Below are 24,332 nucleotides of genomic sequence, written 5' to 3' on the forward strand. Positions count from 1 at the left end.
TAAGTTGAGAATATTTATTTTCCTTTTAGGATTATAGATTACATAAAGTTAAAACATAAACTATTCTAAATGTACTATAAGTGCATGAAAATATAAGTTATGTAAAAAATATATTGAAAAATGAGTCGTTTTAAATATTTTTAAAAAATAAAAAGAAAATTTCATATATGTCCCATATTGACACCCTAATTACATATTTACCCAACTTAAATTAATAATTACATATATATCCAAATTTTGTTTAGATTATATCATATTTATCCATTGTGTTCTAAAATGATTTATAATCATATATTCACAAGGCAACAGACCTATGATTTTGCTTGCCTTTAGAAAGATGACCCTGTCATATTATTTGTTTGGCTAAGCAACCCTTAACTGCTTGTACTTCATGTTATCATGCACAATATGTTTCATACAATAAGTTGGCATGATTTACATAATATTGCATATGAATGGATCATTATGAATTTATGTCAATCGTTAAGAGTAGCTTTACAACTTCAACCTAAAACTTTGCTAAAAATTATGAGTTTGCGGATTTATTCATGACGGATATAGTATACCCATTATTCGTCCACGACCCGTAAATGGTTACATATTTATAATCTAAACAAAATTTGAATATATGTATATATATATAATTATTAATTTAAATTGGATAAATATTAGGATGTTAATACGGGACATATATGAAATTCTTTCAAAAATAAAATGGACAAGTATAATGATTAAATATGTTGTCATAGTTTAATTGGAATGGCCATGAGTGGTACATTTCTCTGTAATGTAAGTCCAAATTTCTCTCCCATATCCAAATCATATGGTCTCTTATTTCTCTCTAACCTCCAATCATAGTTTTGAATCAAAGATCCCAACACTATATGCAGCATTCTATGAGCAAAATTTAACCCCGGACATATTCTTCTACCAGTGCCAAATGGAATGAGCTCGAAATCTTGTCCTTTAAAGTCGATCTCAACATCCAAAAACCTTTCCGGCATAAACACTTCTGGGTTGGGCCAAATGTCTGGATCTCGACCCATCGCCCAAACATTACATAGAATTTGTGCATTTTTAGGCACTATGAATCCTTGAATGTCTACATTTTGTATTGCTTGGTGAGGGATTAGAAAAGGGGCAGGAGGATGCAATCGAAATGTTTCCTTTATAGTAGCTTGTAGATAAGGGAGTTGAGAAATATCTTCTTCATGTATGTTTTTGGTGCGGTTTTGTGTAAATTTAACGAGCTCCAACCTAGCGGTTTCCATTTTCTCCGGGTTGCGTATAAGCTCGGCCATTGCCCATTCCAATGTGCTTGATATCGTATCAGTTCCTGCCATAAATAAGTCCTACAATAGAATCTACTAATGATTATTTGAACAAGACAATCTTCCAAAAACATACAACGGATCAGATATAGTATGTGAGTGTGCGAGGTAAATATAACTATTGCAACTACAAAAATTCAAAATAATCGGTCTATTTGTCTAATTATGCATGATCCATGTAGCTTATAGTTTTTATATAAGATTCATGTCTCGCATGCTATGATTCATTTCGGTTAAGAAATTAATTGAAAACTTATTCATGTCTAATAACATTTACGTCATACAAACTCAGAGTCAAAAAATTATTTAATTCTTATATGAAGTTAATTACTTACCAAAAAGAAATGTCTCATGTCATTTCTACTAAATTCGGATTCATCTTTCAAGTTAAGCCGAAGAAGCGACTCCAAAACATCATTTTTTGATGATAAAACGTCATCATGTAATGATAAATTTGACATTCTTTCCGTCCGTTGATCAATGATTTCATCAAATATAGTCAATAACTTCTTACCGCAAGCATAAACCCACCGTGTTAAACCTTGTGGATCGAGCGGTTGTAATATTGGAAAATAATCGACTACATTTGGCTTACCACCAACTTCCATCAAAGCCCTTACATTGTCCTTAAACACTTGCGATGACACGGAATCATATCCAGCAAAATCCGTAGAGAACACCACGTTAGAAAAAATGTTCAATATTGTGGTAAAAGCAACTTCACCTACATTAACTGGCCTTCCATTTTTGCAACATCGATCAACATGTTCCAGAAGTTCCCGTACCTACAAGTATTTTATAACAAAGGTTATGTTACAATATGGCTATAAAAAAACCGATAACATATGAGATTACATAAAACTAGGAAAACAAACAAACGAGATTAGCAAAAGTGATTTCTCACTTTTATAGTTAGTTACATTTTTTTGGTTTCACTAGCTATTTAGTGAATCTTTACCTTCTCTTTACGTAAGAGCTCAGTAGCATCTATACATTGCATCGAGAACAAATATTCTTTTGTTATTCTTCGTAGTCTTCTCCATTGATCTCCGGCAGGCAACCAAACAATAGAGAACTTGTGGTGATCCACCACTCGGGCAGCCTCAGGGATTGCTCGACTAGAGAATAGTCGGTCATGTGTGTGAAAGAATACTTTGGCAATATGAGGTGATGAAACAACTATGGTTGTTAAGCTTCCAAGCTTAAGTGACATTAAGGGACCATAACATTTGGAGAGTGTGGCGAGAGATTGGTGAGGTTTGCCACCGAGTTTTAAGAGGTTTCCAATGATTGGAAATGCATAAGGTCCTGGTGGAAGCCGCGAGTTGCGACGACTGAAGAGAGTACTGAAGGCATGGATGCATGCTAAAAGGAAAGACATCAAGATAAAGAAAGTTGGATAATCCATCTTTTTGTGTTTGGATGTACGTTTTGTTGGGAATATGTTTCCTATTATCACATTCAGTTTTGTACTTGCTCGTGCATAACCACCTATATATTTTTTATACATACATCTATAACAAACTTCTCTATTTCAAATTATCGTAAAAGATTTGATATCTTTTAATCTTAGAAATATCTTATGTTCACGTAATAAGTTCTTTGTATGTTGTTACTCGAGGAGTATTTGTAAAAAGTGATGAAACATCAAGATGTTATCTACACCGTTAGAAGTGCGGTCGACTTGTGTTTAATTACCACTGTAAAACATAAAAACAAATATCTATTTACAACCTTCTAACTTTCTTACATACAATAAGCCTTTTAGTTGAGATTATACACAAGTATGTGCATTGCTAAATATATGTATTTTTTTTTCTAACATCAATCATATATCTCAAATTGGATGTCACTCTGGTGTCTTAAAATATTAATTATTAATTATTAACTCGTTGTTATTAAACAAAATAAAAAAAATAAGTCATATGTTTCGACTTAAGGGACAAATTAATATATAATGTTTAATATATAACACACTAAAGATCTTTGTATATACAAATTTCTATCTTTTTCAAATACCGTTGATATTGGTTATGGAATTTTTTGACGCCATATATATATATATTCACTAATTTTAATATATTGTCTTGTTATTTAATATATTGTCTTGTTATTATATATATATACACACACATGAGTATATGTGTGGGGATTAGAAACATGGAGCAACCAAATTATCACAACTTGGTTGGAACACTCTTAAACACTCTAATATAACTACGCACAATTTACATTACGTGTCGAGGTATTTAATAATTAGTTGGTAAAACTCATATTGCATGACATAATATTGCTGGTTTTGAACTAATACGTTTCTATAGTACGTTATCTAGCTCGCAATGTTTTATGGAACTCATCGAATTCAGGCGCATGTTTTTCGTGTAATGAATAGACTTTATCCTTTGGTAATTCATTGTTCTTTTTAAAAAAAATAAATGAACGTTATAGTTAATTTACGGATGGAAGGCAAAGTTAATTTAGTTCAGCTACATATACAAATTTTTCTGTCTACATTATGTATTGTGTTCTTGTACCAATTTACATCGTACGATATATATAAAACTAAAATAGTGCATAACTAATTATCATTATTTAAGTGTTTAACAATACAATATTGATCCGTCAAAATCGAAAAAATCACGTTTTTTTGTTGATACATCATTTTGATGAATATGCATCCAAGATGGATGCACATGCAAAACAAAAAACGTGATTTTTTTTTATTTTGACGAATCAATGTATTGTTAAACACTTAAATAATGATAATTAGTTATGCACTATGTTAGTTTTATAGACTTTTAATGCATCAAAATGATGTTTTTAAGTGTTCTTACCGTTCTTATTTTAAAAGTGTTCTCACCGGAGTGTTACCCTATATATATATATATATATATATATATATATATATATATATATTTACTTTACTAGTTATTTTATTTTACCTAAATCTATATATATAACAAACAACAAGTAAAGGAAGAAAGAAATTATTTAGCACCTCCTCCCAATACTGATTGAAAGTGCGTTGCTGTGTCAGAAGAAGGATAGCTATACTGATTCGGTATACTCTAAGACGCCCTCGGTACAATATTGACGATCTCACAAAGATTTTTTCAGTGAATTTCCATTTACCGATCCAATCTTTTACAGAATCGATCCCCTTTTGACTATACAAGAAATATGTGGAGCTCAGCATGTCTGGAAGCACAGGAGAACGTTCTTTTGCTGATATTATTACCAGTATTCGCTACTGGGTCATTCATAGCATTACTATACCTTCCCTATTCATTGCGGGTTGGTTATTCGTCAGCCCTGGTTTAGCTTACGATGTGTTTGGAAGCCCGCGGCCAAACGAGTATTTCACAGAGAACCGACAAGGAATTCTATTAATCACTGGCCGTTTTGATTCTTTGGAACAACTCGATGAATTTAGTAGATCTTTTTAGGAGGCCTCAATGACCATAGATCGAACCTATCCAATTTTTACAGTGCGATGGTTGGCTGTTCACGGCCTAGCTGTACCTACCGTTTCTTTTTTGGGGTCAATATCAGCAATGCAGTTCATACAACGATAAAACTAATCCGAATTATAGAGCTACGACACAATCAAACCCAAACGAACAAAATGTTGAATTGAATCGTACCAGCCTCTACTGGGGGTTATTACTGATTTTTGTACTTGCTGTTTTATTTTCCAATTATTTCTTCAATTAAGAAAACGAGAGAGAACTAAAATAATAGACTAATTCTCTCTCTTAGCCCATTCGGAAGGATCTCATCTCATAATTAGCCATGACTGTTTATGTCTCTAGCATGACCACTTGATGAAATGTGGAGGGAAGTGGCGTAAATGGCCGATACTACTGGAAGAATTCCTCTTTGGATAATAGGTACTGTAGTTGGTATTCTTGTGATCGGTTTAGTAGGCATTTTCTTTTATGGTTCATATTCCGGATTGGGTTCATCTCTGTAGTAATAAGATGAATTGAGTTGTAGACATGAAAGCGTAAGAACTCAACGGATTCCCTTCTTGTCTGATTTAAGGGAGAAGGTCCCGTTGAGTTCTTAATAATTATAAGATTTTTTTTATAAGTTCATCGAAGAAGTTCTATTTACTCAACAAATTTTCCCCTCCTCTTTTGTTTGTCCACCGCTTTTTATAGTATACGTAATAACTCTAAAACGTTCTGATACGTCTGTAAAAACCGAAACTAACACGAACAGTATAAAGAATCATTATTATTTCGACACAAGAAAAGGATTTTCACGCCCTTTCTTGTGTCGAAGACTAGGAAAATGAATAACCCCTCCCAGAAATATTTGTTCCCTTCATTTATATTTTTCCGTTCTATTCTATTTCCCGTTTACTTTTTGATAGGATCTAGCCGAAGTGAAATATATTAGAATCAAATGCATTTTATGACATTTCAATCTGACACAATAGCAACATAATAACATCACCCCTTTTTTGAAAAAAAAAAAAGAGAGGGTCAAGTCAAAAAGTCTTCTTCACAATCATGGCTAGGAATTTGGTACAAGGAATTCCCGGCATCTCGGAGAAAAAGAGGATAAACAAACAAAAAGGCTTTTTATAATTTCATTTTTTATCATATATAAATTCATTTTTTATCATAGATAATCTTAATTACTAAATTTGGTTCTTTTTATAAACTTGATGTCGATAAATCCACGAGTCTAGAAATTCATTTCGGACAATTGAACCTTCTTGAACTGTTTCTTTTTAAGAACCAAAAATATTTGTGCCAAAATAACAGATGCGAAGAAGAACAAAAGGCCTTGTACACATAATGGATCTTGAAATACTATTTCTGCATCTCCCTGACCAAATCCACCCACGTTAGGATTACTTGTCAACGGTTGATCCAATTTGATAGATTCTCCTTCTGAAACAAGAAGCTCTGGCCCCGGAGGGATAATATCAACAACTTGACGTCCATCCGATGCATCCGCTATGGTTATTTCGTATCCCCCCTTTTCTTTTCGTAGGATTTTGCTTACTATACTTGAAGCTGTAGCATTATAAACTGTATTGTTACTCTTGCTCCCGTCAGGATAAATTTGGCCCTTTCCCCTGTTTCCACCTACGTATATAGGATATTTTAAGAAGTGTGTGTCTTTCTTAGTAGCGGGGTCGGGGGAAAGAATAGGAAAGGTGATTTCACTATATTTCTGACCAGGAACAGGGCCTATCACAAGAATATTTTTTTGATTGGGACGATAGCTCTGAAAAGACAGATTGCCCATCTTTTCTTTTATCTCGGGGGAAATACGATCGGGAGGGGCTAATTCAAAACCCTTTGGTAAAATAAGAATAGCCCCCACATTCAGGGCTCCCTTTTTACCATTAGCAAGAACTTGTTTCACTCGCATATCATAAGGAATTCAAACAACTGCTTCAAATACAGTATCGGGAAGTACCGCTTGCGGAACCTCAATATCCACCGGTTTGTTAGCTAAATGGCAATTGGCGCATACAATACGTCCAGTCGCTTCTCGTGGATTTTCATAACCCTGTTGTGCAAAAATGGGATATGCATTTGAAATGGATGTACGAGTGATGATATATATCATGAGCGATATGGAAATAGATCGAGTAATTTGTTCCTTTATCCAAGAAAAAGTATTTCTAGTTTGCATGATCCAACCATTGATCCCGAAAATATATTTATACAATAAATTTGGGTAGGTCACTAATGGAGTTTCCTATCCACGATTATGTTATTTACTGGAATAATTTGTTTTGACTCGATTAAATTTATATATATATATAGGAATATAGGAAGGATGAATCTCCGGCTGGGTAGAAATAGAAAGCGATTTTCAATGCTTTGCTTATGTACAACTGCAAAGTAAGAAACATTATAATTGGATTAGGTAGATAATTTTTCAGTCATTCATTGAATGATAAATCACTACAAGTGATGGAGATACGCGATTTAAATAACGGAAAATCCAATATTTTAAAATTGTTTCTAAAATGACTGGAAAAGTTGAAACAAGGTGAGATATAATTTGATCATTGTGAACAAATCCAAAATCCTTGTAGACAAAGCCAATCATCAGTTCCCAACCTTGCGGCGAATGAAATCCGATACATAAATCAGTTAATAAAAGAAGAGAAAAAAGCTTTTATTCTATCACTTAAGTTATATAGGAATTCTTGAGCCCAAGAATTAAGAATAACGAGTTCTTTATTACCCAAAATAGAATAACCACTTAGAATAATGAAACATATTATATTTGTCGAGAAGTGCAAAATCGTATGAATACGACCCTCGTTGTGTATCTTGATTAATTGGATTGTTTCTTTGTGAATTCCTATACGAAGGTTTTGTAGATGTGTCTCCGAGTATTCCTTGATCATTTCCTCTAAGAAGAGGAGTTCCTCTAATTCTATGAATTTTTCTAGAATACTCTTTTCTTCAGATCATTCAAAAAAGTTTCGGATTGCCTAGTGTTCCACCAATTAGTAACCCATGATTCCAGGCTTTTTTTGAAAGGAGAAAGAAATCCACCAGGGCAAAAATACTATAGATGCAAGATATAAAAGAGGAGTGAAGCCTTTCTTTTTTTTGCCATTTTTTCATTTGTGAATTGTTAATGAACCCATCTCATTCGTCGACTCTAGGTAATCTAATATTTTAATCTAATATTTCTCTCACGCATTAGTTCTATTACAAGTTATCAAACCTATGAATCTATTCACCCTTTTTTTTGTGATTTCGTGGTTAGGCCTTGAATCTAGAAAAAAAATAAGGAAAAAGATGAAAAATTCGAATGAATATATATATATATATGAATAATATGATAAATAATAAAAATTGTTCCCTATATCTCAATCAGTCAAATTCGAAGCATATATCTCTTTTCGATGAACGCCCGGAAAAACTACTTTAAAAAATGAATATGAATAGTATTCAGATTTTGAGACAAAAGAACTCCTTTTCTATCATTATATAAAAAAAACCTCTAATATTTCGAAAAAATTTAACTGACTATAAGTAGTCATCGATAGAATAATTGAGGTACTTTTCTGAAAAATATTGTGAAAAATGAGTGACAAAAAACGACATAAATAAATTGGCTACATTATAAGAGATCCAAATTTTTCATTTTTCGTCATGTCATTAAGTCTAAAAAGAAGCTTCAAAAAAATTACAAGATATGATCTATCTGAATCTAAAGTTTCAATTCCAACAACTAAAAAGGGGGAATTTCCTTATTTCGAAATGGTTGATTATGAGATTTTCTTTTTTTCTTATTTTTTTATTTTAATATATATATATATATATAATAATAATATAATATTAATATAATTGAGTTGTGTAATTGTGTAATGTGTATGTGTATATTTCGATCCATATAAAAGATCCCCCAGGTTTTTTTCTACTTGTTCCATATATGTCTGCTTTGACTCGAATGAATGTTCTGAAGAAACCTCAATTATGTTATGTTATAGAAAAAGAGGATTCTTGCTTTTTTGCCCTCCCGCGAGAAAGCACTAATTTCTCTGATTTCTTAAAATACTTCAATAGGTACACACAAGAAATAAGCCAATTCAGCAGCTTTTTGTTCCATTTCCCGTGGAGTAAAATTCTCATCAGTACGAGTCAATGGAATGGCTCCCTGGCCTCTGATATCCATATAAAGGACACGACGAGCATAAATACCCTCTTTAACTTCTATTCTGACGGACTGAATATCTTTTATAAGAAATCGGAGGAAGACCCGACGATTTTTTCCAGGGAATCCCCAACGAAAGATACACACTATTCCGTCTTTTCTATCAAATCGATCATAACCACTACCTACATTCCACGAAATTGTGCACCACAAATAGGAGCTAATAAAAAGCCCCGCGATCCCATAGAAAGACATCACAATCCCTTGTGGAAAAAAAACTATTTGCTGAGACGGAAATAAAGATATCAAATTTCTACCAAGATAACTCGAGGTTCCAACCAACAAGAATCCTAATGAACCTAAAAAAAGGATAACAGCCCAGCAGAAATTACTTGTTTTTCGAGCCCCCATTATAGGTTCTATCCATATATGTTCTGATCGACAACTCATACTTGATCCAGTTGCTTTTTTTGGAATTGAGAGAATACCCCAAATGAATTTGCCGTTTATTTCCGAAGTAACTCGCATCAACTAGCACTAGTTTGATGTGAACCTTTAGGAGTAATTCATTAAATTTGTTAGATCAAAACTAATAACACACCCTTCGTATGACTCACTAAAGATAGCCACATGTATATAGATAGACCAGCTTTATCAGCTATTTGTCGATTCGGGTCTATACTAGTTAATAGCATTTTGGGGAGATTTCGACGGAAGCCTCTTATACCATATTTAGCTAAATGGATATCTATGTTATGATACAAGCGTCAGTTTTGAAAAAAAAAAGATAATATTGTGCTGCTCTCGGCTCTAAACAATCTTATTTTTTTGAACATGAAGAAATAAAGAAGCCATTGCGATTGCCGGAAATACCAGGCCTACTAAAGGGACCAAAACAGAGGGAAAATTAAGAGTTGTCATAGAATGGGTACCTCGATTTACTATTTGTACCTGTTATTCTTATTTAGATTTTATATTTATTTATAATATAAAGAAAGATATCTTATTCTTATTATATAATATATATATAAAGATCTTATCTTACTTATATATATATCTTCTTCTTAATCTTATATATATATATATAGGGGTGAGATATTTTGAGACCACCTCTTATTTTAGGACCAACTAGGACCATTGATTTTTGTACACCATCATCATCTACTACGATATACAAGACTTTTTTGTAAAAACACTAAGACTTTCCGGCTACGGGCCCACCAGAAAATCATGTGTAAGTTACTTTGTGTAAGTAGTAACTTACACATGATTTTCTGGTGGGCCCGTAGCCGGAAAGTCTTAGTGTTTTTACAAAAAAGTCTTGTATATCGTAGTAGATGATGATGGTGGTGTGTAAGTTACGAAAATCAATGGTCCTTTTTTGAACTTTTTTTAGTTGGTCTCAAATTATCTTTCCCCCATATTGTTAGCTTTTATATTTACGTGTTTTGTAAATATAGATTAGTAATGTCCTTGTTATTTAGCTTGTTTAGATGAAGAGTTTATCATGTAATTTAATATGTACTTGCTTGTAATTATGAAGGGGGTTTAAGTGCAATTTATATGACTATATAAACCCCCCACATGTAATGAAAAACCAACCTTTTGACCAATTAATTATTCATTGTTCTAATACCTACATTCTCTCCAATACCTACTTTCCCTAATAGAAGCTCTAATACCTACTTTCCCTAATAGAAGCTTTAATACCTACTTTCCCTAATAGAAGCTCTAATACCTACTTTCCCTAATAGAAGCTTTAATACCTATTTTCCTTAATAGAAGCTTTAATACCTTATTTCTTACTCAAATACCTATTTAACAATTGGTACCAGAGCCCAAGGCGCAAAATCCGGACCTTTTACATAAAAAAAAAAGAAATAAAAAAAAATACCTGGTTTACACCAAAACCGGTATTTGTTCTTATATTCCTTATTTTCCAAGTTGGAACTCTGCCCGTTTGTTTTCTTGAAAACCGATATTAGTGAGGTATTCACCGAATACCGGTATTACTCAAGGATTGTTGTGTGTGATTGTGTTTGAAAGTATTAATACATGGTTTACCCCAAAATCGGTATTTGTTCTTCTAATCACTTATTTCCAACTCGTTATAATCTTAAAGTATTTAAACGAAAACCAAATCTTTTTGAAGACCAAAACTCTGTCCAATTTGATCTGCGAAAACCAGTACTAGTGTTCTTATCATTGATTACCGGTATTAATAAAGGATTGCTGTGTGGGATTTTGTTTTGAATGTTTTAATACCTGGTTTACTCCAAAACCGGTATTTGTTCTTCTATTCTCAAATTTCCAAACCGTTATAATCTTTAAGTTTTTCCCCGAAAACCAGTATTAGTGCATTAATCACTGAATACCGGTATTACTAAAGCATTGTTGTGTGAGGTTGTTTTGAATGTGTTAATACCTGGTTTACTCCAAAACCGGTATTTGTTCTTACATTAATCATTTTGTTAACAAAAACTCTGTCCGATTGTGTTTGCGAAAACCAGTATTTGTACTTCCATTCGAATACCAGTATCAGTGAATCCATTCCTCAAAACCGGTTTCTGTTGAGTATTGCTGTGTGGTTGTTCTTTCACTAAGTTGTCATCAAGTTTCATTTTCAAAATGTCAACCGAAGAGTTCGAGTTTAAACCAAACATGGAGTCATATTCACTACATAAAAATCAAAGGTGTTCATGTTTTCAAAAAGACAGTTCAATTTGTGATTTTGTAAACTCTCAACAGGGAGAACAACTCTTAGAGATGACCAAGAAAATGAGAAACCTTCTTCACACATATGATAAAAGTCGTAAATCTACACGTGACCAACTCAAATATGAGAACAAAGAGCTCAAATCTGTTAATAATCTCCATTTGTCTGCAATGAAAAGTCTTCAATCTGAAATTGACCGAATCAAATCTGAGAACAAAGATCTCAAATCTACTAATGATCTCATTTTGTCAAACATGGAAAGTCTTCGAAAAGACAATGATCATTTGCAGTCAAAGATTCTCAATTTAACCAATGAGTTGGATATTTCTCACAAAGAGATCATTGAAACCAAACTCGAAACCCAAGTTAAAGAACTTGTTTTGCAACAACAATTTTCGAAGCTCAATCGTGAATTACAAAACAAATCCATTTCTTCGAGGAATAACGAGCAAACAAGTTTGAAGTTAATCCAACAACTTCAAGCTCATTCCTTATCATGGAAACTCAACTTGCAACAAAGTCATATCCAATGAATCATACTTCAACTTGTGCTCCAGAATCACATCTTCTAAACCAAACCACTTCATCTCCAACTAAAATAAAATCCACTAATTCAAATACCCAATCAAACCACACACACCCAAAATTATCAAATAATACCAAGAAAAACCCTTCCTCCAAAACCAAAACAAATTCTTATAATACCAAAACATCTCACCAAAACACTAAACACCCACAACCATCTTCCAAACCAGCTTATACAACTCCCAACTACTTAAAAAAACCTCATATCATCAAAACAAAAACCATTCCAACTAAACCCCATTCTACTTTCAAACAAATGAACCCATATTACACACCTCGCAAGACCGGATCTCCCCTCAAGCATATAAATAGCCATTGCCAGAGATACAAGGATTCCACCACTGGAATCATTTGCTATAAAGATCGATATGGCTGGTTTTCTCATAGTAAACCCAACCCAAAACCTAAAAGCACTCCCATCAAGTACTCTCTCTCTGAGTTATTTAAGTTTGCACCACGAATCATTCACCCTCGTGTGCAAAAAGTGCTTGACTATGCACAACCTCCTACTTCTCTCTTCAAATATCCAGTTGGACCCACCGTCACATGGGTCCCAACTTCTGGATTCAAGTAGGTGGTTGTGATTTGGCTTGTACACATTTCAGTGTACAACCCGTTCAGAACATGTTTAATTGAGACGCTACTTCATAATTAAGCCTTTTCATTCACCTTTTGGGCAATCAATCACTATTACATGATGAACATATTAAACATGTTCATCATGAGGGGGAGAAATGTGTTAAAGGTTGATATTGATTGTCTTTGTGAGGAGGAGCACAATAGATTGCCCATTTAAGGGGGAGCACAATGAAAGCTTTGAAGATGATTTATTGCTCCGAAGAATTTGCTCAATTTGAGGGGGAGCTAAAATGACAAATCATTTTTCACACCAAATTTACACCAAGCCAAGCTTCCGCAATTTATACCAAGCTTCCGCATTTCGCAAGAAGCCTAAGTCTCCGCCTTCACAAAATGTTTAAGAATCCAACAGTCAAAGTTGCATGAAGACAATGAAAATAAAGAGAAATCTTCAAAGTCTTTTCCACATCAAAGATTCTCAACATAATTGAACCACCAGACCGACCAGCAGATCCAAAGTACCATTTTGTCCCAACCTTTTGACCAATTAATTATTCATTGTTCTAATACCTACATTCTCTCCAATACCTACTTTCCCTAATAGAAGCTCTAATACCTTCTTTCTTACTCAAATACCTATTTATACATACATATATATATATATATATATATATATATATATATATATATATTCTATATATATATAGGGGTACAATCAATTAAATAAGAACAGTCTTAAAATAAGAATACGGTGAGAACACTTAAAAACTACATTTTTAGCCAGATGCATATTCATCAAAATGATGTTTTGAAGTGTTCTCACCGGAGTGTAAGCATATATATATATAGGGTAACACTCCGGTGAGAACACTTTTAAAATAATAACGGTGAGAACAATTAAAAACATCATTTTGATGCATTAAAAGTCCATAAAACTAACATAGTGTTTAACTAATTATCATTATTTAAGTGTTTAACAACACATTGATCCTTCAAAATCGAAAAAATCACGTTTTTTGTTTTGTGCATCCATCTTGGATGCATATTATCAAAATGATGCATCCAACAAAAAACATGATTTTTTTCGATTTTGACGGATCTATTTGTTGTTAAACACTTAAATAATGATAATTAGTTATGCACTATGTCAGTTTTATGAACTTTTAATGCATCAAAATGTAGTTTTTAAGTGTTCTCATTTTAAGTTGGTTCTCATTTGATTGTCACCCTATATATATATATATGTAATTATTAAAAAAATAGTAATCCAAGTTTTTTAAAGACATCTTTAAAACTAAATCTATACTAAAAAGTTGCCACATAGGATTTTACCTACATGGCATCTCTATAATTTTTTTGACAATATTTATATATCTTTAATCAAATTAAATATTAAATAAAAAAATAACTTATTACTTTAAAGTTAAATACAATAAATATTAAAATTAAATATTAAATACAAGAATAACTTATTACTTTAAAGTTAAATACAGTAAATATTAAATAAATAAATGAAACTATATAATAAAATTAACAATGGAAATCCTGTTAATTTAAAAAAAAAAAAAAAAGAAGCATTGTACGTGTATGGGGAAAAAAAATGCAATCTTGAAAGTTATATCATGAAATCTCAAGATTATAGAGAATTATATATTTCAAGTTTTAGTAGTTGATATTGTTTACAAATTGCATTAAAATAAAAACTATATATTTGTTTATCGAATTTTTATGTATTAAATAAATAAATAAAACTATATAATAAAATTAACAATGAAAATCTTGTTAATTTAAAAAAGAAAAAAAAAACATTGTACGTGTATGGGGAAAAAATGCAATCTTGGAAGTTATATCATGAAATCTCAAGATTATAGAGAATTATATATTTCAAGTTTTAGTAGTTGATATTGTTTACAAATTGCATTAATATAAAAACTATATATTTGTTTATCGAATTTTTATGTATTATTTTGAATGCTAGAAGAACGAGCAACATCCCATGTAACTGTAGCAAAAGTATTTAAGATCAATCTAAACCAACAATTTGAAACTCTTTCTTGACATAGTTTTATTATACATTATAAATATAATTGCATAACCATAAAATATAATTGCATAACCATAAGTTTATTGAGTATGTTGTCTTTTGTTGATAATATTATTGATCTTTTACATTTTATATGGGTAACGAGTGAGAATGACTTGGTATGATTTGAAACTTTTTGTTGACTAGCTTTATCACTATTTGTGATTTGCAAGTGATAGTTGTTTACCAATCCTAGGATGGAGCCACAAAGAAAAAAAATCGGAATACAAGTGATTGTTGTTAATGTTTTTTTTTTTTTTTTATCTTATGAATTTTGTATAATTTAGAAACACATAAAATAAAGTAATGAAATTGGTTGTTATTCTAACCACAAAACAAAGTCTATAATATAATGATAATAACAATAGTTACTTGAGTTTTACAAATGGGTTTTGGATTAACGGAGATAAAATACCTTAGTAGGTTAAGTGACTGTGATATCGATTTTGATGTCAGAAAAGATAAAAGCTGGTCAGAATGTTCCAGGAATTAATATAAACATGTAGATTAACTATATACTAACGAATAAAATAACTTTTTTAACTAGCTGCGCATTACGCGGGGTAAAATACCTAGTATATATATATAAGTGCATGCATTAAACATTACAAATATGCATAGATGTATAATATAACCTACTATATCTACTAAATATATGCGATTTAACTAATTAATAACCGTATAATGTTAGGAAAAAGTTCATGTGAAAACAATTTGAATCAAAAGAATTATAAGATACTATAAACTATAACTTGATGTTAATGTACAAATTGTTATATATGAATATATTCATTCACATACAAACAGATAAGTTATACTTAATGTGAAAGTTTAACATGAACCTTACCCATAATGTTATATATAATCTAATGGCCGGTTACCCTGGGATTTCTTGGCGAGGCTTCTGATGGTTGGTTGCAGAGTTAGTGAAAAAGTTGGAGGTGTGACCATGCATGTAGGAAACTAGCAAATAAAGTCTATATATTAATTAATAGTTTATACAGCAGTTACACAAATAAGTTTATACTCATGTTCATAAATTTAAAAGCCAGAACGGGAACTGATCATTATGCTCTAGGTATACATGCACTGGGATATAGAAGTATGATGATGTTCTTAATTAATTGGTTTGACATTCATGAAGACGAACCTTATGAACTTGGATACGTATCCATATATGATCTTGGATGAGTCTGTCGGCTTTTCTCCTCGAGTATATGCATATGTTGAGCTATATATATGCTCAAATGAGGCTTATCGCGTGTCCAGATTTTCTTCAAGTAATTATTTTAACACATTAATTCAGGCTTAATCGCTTAATTAGACAAGAATTTTCAAGCAACTTAGGGGGTGTTTGGTAGGAGTGAATCATAAAGAATGGAATTAAAGGAGGGAATGGAAAGAGAATGGAATAATAAGAAAAGGAATGATTATTTTGTTTGGTATAACTAGAGAATCGTGACAAGAAACAAAGAAAAGAATCATTCTCTTGTTTGGTTATTTTATTTGATGGAATGGAAAAGACTTTCATATGGTTTTTTACTTATTTATTTATGTATAATCCACATTGATTTTTCAAGAGTTGTTACAGCTTATTTATATTAATGCACTTTTTTCATTATAAACTTTATTTTTATTAAATGTTTTTTTTTTATAATTAGGTTGCTTTATCTTATTATGAAATAACAGTGTTCCTAATTATATCAACAACAAATTGTCACAACATCAATTAATTAAATATCTTAAAAGCAAAACATTAACATCGTACGTTATATTATAATGCATATACAAATAGCCATTAAGACGAACAATGCCATCGTTCATACTTCATAGTACTATCTACCATAGTTTACCAAAATATACATCCCCATATCAGTATTGTATCCTGAACAAAAGATTGTAACCATAATTCAGCAACTTTGAGGGGTAACATAGAGGAAGTTCAAAATACTAGTTTCCGACAAACATCTAATCCAAGGCATCATTTGCAAGCATTTGGATATAGAGAACTTTGTCTTGTTCAGATGAATGTAGAAATATGCGGGCCTTGCTTGTATTACAACCAATGATGTCCATCCCTTTAAGACGTTGATGTGCACTAATGCCCGGTAAACTTTGGATCTCCATGATAACTTCTTCAAGAACATCAGCAGCAATGGTTTCATGAGCACTCGCAACAATTTTTTCACCCAACGAACCAATGGAATGCTCGATTCTTTCTGTCAAGTCGCTCGAACATTCCTTGAAGATTTCACTGAAGTCGTCACTTTTGCTTCTCTTTCGTTTATTGCTTGCACTTCCCGCAACTCCACCAGATTGTGAAATGTCCATATCAACTTCGATGGGTGATGTTGGTGTCTCTTCTACAGCATCTTCTTCTCCAAGATCAACAGCATGAGAACCGGTAGCTCTATCTTTACCGAAAATGGTACAAAGCTTTTCATAAAAAGGTAATGGCTTACCTTTAAAACCGGCAGCATTTTTATGAGTCTACAACAAACAAAAAAAGTGCATTTTATGAGTTTTTGTTGCATAACATATAAAAAATAAATGTATAATAATAACAATATATAGAGGCCTTGCTTGAGCCTATATTAGAGTTGACTAACCTTGATGTACTCCTCCCACACTTGCTCTTCTGCATCAATGCAACCTTTCCCAGAATCCCACTTAAAGCCAAAGCCACTTGTACTAGTTCCTACTATCATGTCGTGCACAATGGTAAAATTTGACTTCAAAGTTTTCATTCTCGACTTGATATGAGGTTCAGCTTTAATGCCTGAGTTAGGCAGGCTTTTTTCCAATAGTTGTTCCACAGCTTTAAGATACCCGGGCTTGAATCCGTTATCGGCACCTGAATACTTACCAGATACATGCACTTCCATCAATGCATCGATTAGCTTAGCATCTTCCTCTGTAGTCCATGGTCTTTTGTTTCTTCCTGGTCCTCTAACTACACTTGAATCTGCCATACCTATGGCTATATAATTGAACAAGAAATATAGTTGACCTGCTGGAAAAATTGTAAGAAATTTTATTGAAAATAACTTACTTGTACATTGAACCATATATATATATATATATATATATATATATATATATATATGTATGTGAATATCACAATAATGGAACATACATCAGTGGTCACAAAAACATACATTCAGCTTCTTTTCTTAACTAGAAAGTCACAAAAATACAATTTTGGCACTTACTAATAATAAGAAATCTAAACATACAAAAATCACACTAATGAGCGCGCCTTACATTCCATTCAGTAAACATTGCATTTGCAAGATTATCCCTATAATCACTCCACACTTGTGAAGTCTCCACGGTTGTAATAACATTATCGTGATCATTTATAGATTGTGTATGATTAATTGGCACTTCGTGCTATATAGGGTCTTTTGCCATTGTTGCACGGATGAAATTATTTATCAAACAACAAGCAATTATTATTCGTGACATGGAATCATGTGGATGGAATGAAACATCACGCAAAATTGCCCATCTATTCTTAATCAACCCGAAACATCTCTCGATTACATTCCTTGCTTGTGCGTGTCTCATGTTATACAATTCTTTTGCAGTTGTAGGCGGATGATTCCAATCATTAAGATGGTACCGTTGACCTCGATAAGGACTTAAAAAACCTTCACAGTTCATATAACCGGCATCACAAAGGTAGTAATTTCCTATTAGATCCAATGAAACATGTCTTAATTAAATTGTTACTCATAAAGATGGTTGTGTTTTATTTTATATGTATCATAACATACCATGAGGTACTTTAAGACCGTTTGGCCTACTAATAGCATCTCGAAGTACCCGACTATCAGCTGCAAAACCCTCCCATCCCGCCAACACATATGTGAATTGAAGGTCTCTTGTACAAACACCAAGGACATTTGTACATATCTCACCCTTTCAGGACCGATAAGGTTTTCGATCACTAGCCGGAACCCTAACTTTAACATATGTTCCGTCTAATGCTCCTAGACAACCCTTCAACCAAAAACAAAAATAGATATATAACAACAAGCAAAATGGGGACTAGTATAAAACCCGGATAGTTTTAGAGATAAATTCATAACCGACTAACCTTAAACCATTCCCACCTCTCATCTATTTCATTGTCTGGAATTGGTACCGGTTCTTTATAAAACTCTTTGTGTACTCGACATACCGCTTTTAGCACTAACTTGAAATACCGACATATAGTTTCACCAAACCTTTTGAACATGATACCTATGTTCCGATTTTTTTCATTGTGTGCAAGTGTGTGTAAAAACATAGCTACTTGTTCATCGACTAACATATTTTTGCTATTACTTAACCCCCCTCTATTTTCAAGAATTTTACAAAGTTTTGTAAAAGTGCATACATCCATTCTTGTAGTGACTACACTCGCAACATCACTTGCATATACCATTCTTATCATATTCTGACCTCTTTCATAATAACTAACAAAATATTTTGAAATTAATGTTCTTGACTCGATGACATGATTCATGGCAGCACCACACAACAAAAACCAATGTGCAGAAAAATACATTGCGTGAGATGCTCCTAAAGTGGCCATCATAGCAGCTTGCCTAGTTTGGATTCTTCTCTGGAAATCATTTGTTCTTGCCATCTACATAATACCCAAATTACAAAGACCAAAACTAAAAAATGAAACTTCGAAACATGTAATAAAAATATACTTATATAGTTATCTCTTGCAAGATTAAAATAGTATATTGTTTCATGTAATGATGTATAGCTTCAGGATAACTAGAATCATGTAATAATAAACTTTTTTTTATTTACATGACTTACTCGATCAAATAGTAACAAATAATATAAGAAGTAGTAATTACAACTAGTGATTACAAGTAGTGAAGTGATAAAAAAAAATGATAATATAAAGAAAGAATAATAAACTTGATAAAGTTTCAAACCTTTGTAAGAAGATTCACCGCTATTTTGTTTAAAAGAAGATAGGAAGAATCAATAGAATACCTTGTTTAAGATCTGATGATATTTTGATGATGATGATGAAAAAACTTTTCAAATTTCAATCGTCATATCTAGGGTTTGAGAAAGCATTTTGATTTGGGGATAATGTGAAACTCATATTTTATAATTGTTTTTTTAAAGCATAACTTTGATTCTCCTGATTTTACAAAGGGGGAATGGGTGTAGTTAAAATATTGATTTTTCCCCTTTCTACAGCTTTTTAGAAAGAATAAAATTGGTGGAAAGAGAATGCCATTTTTATTCTCTATTTTCATTCCTTTTATCCACCAAACAAAAGAAAAACCCTTTATTTTCATTCTCTCTTTTTCATTCACATGTACCAAACACCCCCTTAAGGTTTATCGTCGTGCATATGTATATCGATTGATTCATTTGGAAAAAAAACCCCATCAAATAGCTAGAAAATTCTTATTCAATAATACAAATATTGAATTTAAACACTCCATGGGAAAGTACACATATGTTCAAACACAACTAGGCCAAATTGTGTAGTTAAATTAGCAGAAAAAGATCCATTAACTGATCTATATATTTTCAAATTAATTGTACGTCTTGGATTTGCATTTGTAGTTTGAGACCAAGTTGCAACTATGCTTCATTAATTATTATACATACATAGTTGATACACAAAATCAGAAATTAAGAAATGACTTATAATTACACGATTAAACGAAGAAGTTAAAGGATTAATTAACCCATCATATCCCTCTGGTATTTTGCCGAGAAAACAAGCAAATTACGTACAGAGATTATTAACATTCGAAAAACAAGATACACAAACTAATGATCGAACAAAGCGTATTTATTCGATGGATCTAGCTAGTTGTTGATGAGGTAGTGAGTAGTAGAGAAAGTAGAAGTTGGAGGATGATGATGAGGTGGAAAGTTTTCTCTTTTGACAAACCTGCCTTTCATTCTTGGTCTTTTCTCGGCATTTAGTTTCCGGACTTCATATCTAATTTTCTTTGAGAATAATCTTGTTCTTCTTTTCTCTCTGTACCTCAACACTCTTGCTTCTCTTGCTCCATCACTACTACTTGATCCTCCTCCTCTAATTACACCTCCTCCGTATGCAGAAAAATCATCACCCTGCGTCCATTGCAAGCCCTATTTAATTAAAACAATATATATATATACATCTAGATTGCAACCTAGCTAGATACATCAAACAATAAATAACTATGAAATATGAGAAAGAGAAGGAATTAACCATGAAATCAGGCCAGCAACCGTCAGAGTTGAGTTCCGGTCGCGTTCCGTTTGTCCAAGGAGAGCCCTGATCAGCCCAGGTATTGATCACATCTTCATAATCAAGCCTCAAAATTATGCTCGGTTTTTGCACCTCATATCGATCACTTGATGACACTATCATCATATGTTCATTCATTTCTACTGATGATGATGCTTTCTTCTCCTCGTCTTTAATAATGGACTCATAACCGAAGTCCCAATCTAACATTGTTTCCTTAGTATTATTAGCTTCCAAATCAAACCCTAAAATTGCTTCTATTTCTTTATCTTCAACTTTCACCCTATTTTCGTCGAAGCAAATTCCTATAATATTATTGTTACAATTAGTATTATTATCTTCATCTATATAGTCATCCATCCTACTCGGTTTATGATCATCAAAACCGCCATTACCTAACAAGTTTTCCACATCGGTGGCAAATTCCAAGAGCTCCAAATCTTCGGTTGGGAGATCAAACCCTTGAAGATCATCCAAATTGCATGTTTCTTCTTCTTGTTTGCTACTTTCCACTACAAAATCCAAACTCGTCTTTCCTGCTTCAAATGATGAAGCATTGCATAATTCGGTTTCAAAAGGATCAAAGACCGGAACGCGATACAATAGCTGTTCTTCTACTTCTTCATCATCATTATCATCAAGCAAAGATGCTTCTAAAGCGCCTAGATCGGGAACTAAAGGAACAAAAGAGTTCGCGTTATTGTTCTTTGTTCCTTGTAACTTGAGAGAATACTTGCTCCGAGTCCTTGTGGTACGTGCACGACGTGTGAACCCTTGGTGCCATGATGGTTCAACCGAACCTGTGTTGTCTGATGAACCAAAAACTTTATAAAAAGAAGTATCTAGAAGGACCCTCTCATGTCGACCGGCTAACTGGTTAGCCGAGTGAACCGAGCCATCACAGCTTTGACAAAGGAAAGCATCATCAGCAGCACAATACCATCGTGCACGCTTTCGTACACAGCTATCACATGCCCTTGTAGTGTTCTTGCCTCCAACTGCATTCGCCGTCTTCTTTCCTGAAATCATGATTGCTAATCGATCCTTAATTTAAAGATTGACTAGAAAAAATGATGCCCAAATGGAAAAATAAAAATAAAAATAAAAAAAGGTACTGTTACTGCAGATTTTGTTGTGTTCAATATTAGTAACTATACTAAAAGAGTCATAATGTAGTGCAACGGGTAGTTTGTGACAATATTGCACGTATATACTATATGAGAACAAAGTAGCTATATATATATATAGAATTATATATATTGTTAATTGGTCCCAAAAACTCACGACTTGTGACTACAAATGGTGAGATGTGGGGTTCACCAAGAGAAGGAATTGAAATTTCAAGATTAGCTTATAGGGGGGTCGGGACCCATGACATGGTCTTATCAAGTTGATGATTCGTTGAGTTTTTAGAGTAATCTTAGACCATGGTTTCTGATTGGTGAACTTTCTTTTTCTAGGATTCTGTTTGGGTCCATAACCACGTGGGCTACCATTGTCTTTCACTGAACAAAATTTTCTAATTTATAGTAGTACCATCCAAAACATTTTTTTCTCAACTTAAACCATTATATAATTAGTGGTCCTATAATATATAGTCACTATCTGTCTTATATACATATAATAATAATCTACTTTTGAGACATGTATATATTATACGTATCGATCGGCTAATATTCTTCGCCACTTGATGCATTGGTGGTCGCTAGCTCTTGCGACTGCATAGCCTCAAAATGTTACCCCTCATGAGCCCACTTTAGTATGGACTTCACGATTTCCGTCCACGAAGTAGTAGATGATACCTACATGTCGATGAAAATAACAAATTTAACCTTAAAAACAAAATAACATTTTCATAGATTGATAATAATGATTGTAAATTTGTATTTTGAAACATTATTGTTTTCGGCTTGTAATGACCAATATACATGAGGATATGGAGCTAGAGACTTCATGTGTCACAAATAGCTGTTAAAGGCCTCGTTTAAGAGCATATCGTACACGAAGAATGTTCATGCCTTCGTGCACTGTTATACACCATTCAGTTACCGGAAAGTAATTTACAATCATCAGTTATTTAATAAAAGCATGTTTCGACGTACGTTGTCATTCAAACTGCTACACATCGACTATATATTTTATCAACATGTGTTGATTGTTAAGATCAAAAAATTATATTATGTTCCTCACAATAATACTCAAATTGTTAGCAACCTCGCATGATCATATTATATAATATTTCAATACTAAGTGGGCGTTTGGTTCTTATAATTAATGTAAAGAATTTAGTAGAATATAATTCAGATATCCATTAAAACCAAACGGCCCTTAACAATTGATATAAAACATGATCGTCCTGTGGATTTTGATGGTTCCATAAGGTAATTAATTGAAAATTAAACCCTAAACAAATAGTTTTAAGAATAAAAGATATTCTAGATGAATTAAGTTGTGAATAACTTGGATCGTATTTTACATGTATTAAAACTATCTAGAAAAAGTTCATTTAATATGTATAAATATTTTTTAAAGATAACCATCGGGTAATAGCCAGTGGCCACCAGCTGTCACTTTTCAGGGGAGATCTAGCCTGACTGGGGGATTAGTGGGTACCAAATGATACATGAAATCAGGGGTTTTCGTTTAATTACCTTTTATTTTTTATTTTTTTAAAGATATAACTTTTACAATTAAAAATTATCATAAAATATAAAATATGAATTATAAAAGATTAAGCTTCAAAATTGTAAAAAGAATTAAAAAGCAAAATAAGAAACCAAATGTTTTAGAAACCGGATTTTTAATCAAAGTGTTCAAGTTCAGACGAACAATTCAATTGGTTGACTAGTCAACGATATTACAAAATTGTTACAATCTAATTTACCAATAAATTAAAATAGGATTAAGATGTTCTTGAAACGACACGTGACGTAATCTTTGATCGACATGTGTTATTTTAATTTATTTATTTTATTAAGTTAACTTTTTTAATTGTATCTAGATTTAATTTACTTATTAAACTTAGAAATAAACTTTAATTTTTGGCTTATAGATACAAAACACATCATAACATTATTTGATTGATCGTTTTCTCATTTATAAAAATGTTTATTTTTTCTTCTG

General features: G+C 32.4%; 3 protein-coding genes and 1 pseudogene across 4 annotated transcripts; all 4 read right to left on the reverse strand.

The window, feature by feature from the left end:
• Nucleotides 1-669: 669 nt before the first annotated feature.
• On the reverse strand, nt 670-2,739 carry LOC122594128 (cytochrome P450 76T24-like). Its single transcript, XM_043766604.1, has 3 exons — nt 2,290-2,739; nt 1,667-2,116; nt 670-1,352 (listed from the first exon to the last, which is right to left on the reverse strand). The coding sequence occupies exons 1-3, from the start codon at nt 2,737-2,739 to the stop codon at nt 744-746; spliced, it is 1,509 nt and encodes a 502-aa protein (XP_043622539.1). The 3' UTR covers nt 670-743.
• Nucleotides 2,740-6,026: 3,287 nt separating this feature from the next.
• Nucleotides 6,027-7,292, reverse strand: LOC122592958 (annotated as a pseudogene).
• A 1,563-nt stretch (nt 7,293-8,855) lies between these two features.
• LOC122594137 (photosystem I assembly protein Ycf4-like) lies at nt 8,856-9,428 on the reverse strand. Its single transcript, XM_043766610.1, has one exon. The coding sequence runs from the start codon at nt 9,423-9,425 to the stop codon at nt 8,871-8,873; it is 555 nt and encodes a 184-aa protein (XP_043622545.1). The 5' UTR covers nt 9,426-9,428; the 3' UTR covers nt 8,856-8,870.
• Nucleotides 9,429-20,530: 11,102 nt separating this feature from the next.
• LOC122591290 (zinc finger protein CONSTANS-LIKE 16-like) lies at nt 20,531-22,407 on the reverse strand. 2 transcript variants are annotated; one of them, XM_043763532.1, is made up of 3 exons: nt 21,605-22,407; nt 21,171-21,514; nt 20,626-21,049 (listed from the first exon to the last, which is right to left on the reverse strand). In XM_043763532.1, exons 1-3 carry the CDS (start codon nt 22,236-22,238, stop codon nt 20,780-20,782), a joined length of 1,248 nt encoding a protein of 415 aa, XP_043619467.1. In that variant the 5' UTR covers nt 22,239-22,407; the 3' UTR covers nt 20,626-20,779. The 2 variants fall into 2 exon arrangements, with proteins under 2 accessions (XP_043619466.1, XP_043619467.1); XM_043763531.1 differs by having other exon boundaries at nt 20,531-21,049; nt 21,171-22,407.
• Nucleotides 22,408-24,332: the final 1,925 nt, after the last annotated feature.

Source organism: Erigeron canadensis, chromosome 3 (genome assembly GCF_010389155.1).
Source record: "Erigeron canadensis isolate Cc75 chromosome 3, C_canadensis_v1, whole genome shotgun sequence".
NCBI classification, from domain to species: domain Eukaryota; kingdom Viridiplantae; phylum Streptophyta; class Magnoliopsida; order Asterales; family Asteraceae; genus Erigeron; species Erigeron canadensis.

Coding starts and splice junctions, on each gene's coding strand:
- LOC122594128 (XM_043766604.1), bottom strand. CDS start 2,739: ATGGATTATCCAACTTTCTTTATCTTGATGTCTTTCCTTTTAGCATGC. Junction 2,117..2,289: donor AGCTCTTACGTAAAGAGAAG/GTAAAGATTCAC, acceptor AAATACTTGTAG/GTACGGGAACTTCTGGAACA. Junction 1,353..1,666: donor ACATGAGACATTTCTTTTTG/GTAAGTAATTAA, acceptor ATTCTATTGTAG/GACTTATTTATGGCAGGAAC.
- LOC122594137 (XM_043766610.1), bottom strand. CDS start 9,425: ATGAGTTGTCGATCAGAACATATATGGATAGAACCTATAATGGGGGCT.
- LOC122591290 (XM_043763531.1), bottom strand. CDS start 22,238: ATGATTTCAGGAAAGAAGACGGCGAATGCAGTTGGAGGCAAGAACACT. Junction 21,050..21,170: donor GTTGCTGGCCTGATTTCATG/GTTAATTCCTTC, acceptor CAATGGACGCAG/GGTGATGATTTTTCTGCATA.